A 235-nucleotide genomic window follows, 5' to 3' on the forward strand; every position below is an offset into this window, starting at 1 on the left:
GCAGTTGGGGAGGTGTAACCCTCCCATCCCAGGCACTGCATAGCACATCCATCCCCTACAGAGACCTCCCTGTCCCTGGATGACTTCCTGCACTACAAGCACCTGGTGCACAAGCAGCAGTTTGAGCAGCCCATGGCCGAGGCACAGGAGGAGCAGGCAACCCTGCAGTTCTCTGCCCTGGACCCTGACAAGAAGGGGCACGTTGAGTGGCACGACTTTCTCTCCCACGAGTCCA

The 235-nt window shown here is 59.6% G+C and overlaps 1 protein-coding gene across 1 annotated transcript in view; it reads left to right on the forward strand.

Moving 5' to 3' along the window:
* Nucleotides 1-230, forward strand: part of KIAA1045 (KIAA1045 ortholog) — a gene marked incomplete at both ends in the record, with an annotated part of 2,385 nt that extends 2,155 nt beyond the window's left edge. Inside the window, one exon of the mRNA XM_010015620.1 lies at nt 62-230. Coding sequence (XP_010013922.1) covers nt 62-230 — 169 coding nt within the window. The remainder of the gene's footprint in view (nt 1-61) is intronic.
* Nucleotides 231-235: the final 5 nt, after the last annotated feature.

The sequence above is a fragment of the Nestor notabilis genome, unplaced genomic scaffold (genome assembly GCF_000696875.1).
Source record: "Nestor notabilis isolate BGI_N333 unplaced genomic scaffold, ASM69687v1 scaffold21135, whole genome shotgun sequence".
Taxonomy (NCBI): Eukaryota; Metazoa; Chordata; class Aves; order Psittaciformes; family Psittacidae; genus Nestor; species Nestor notabilis.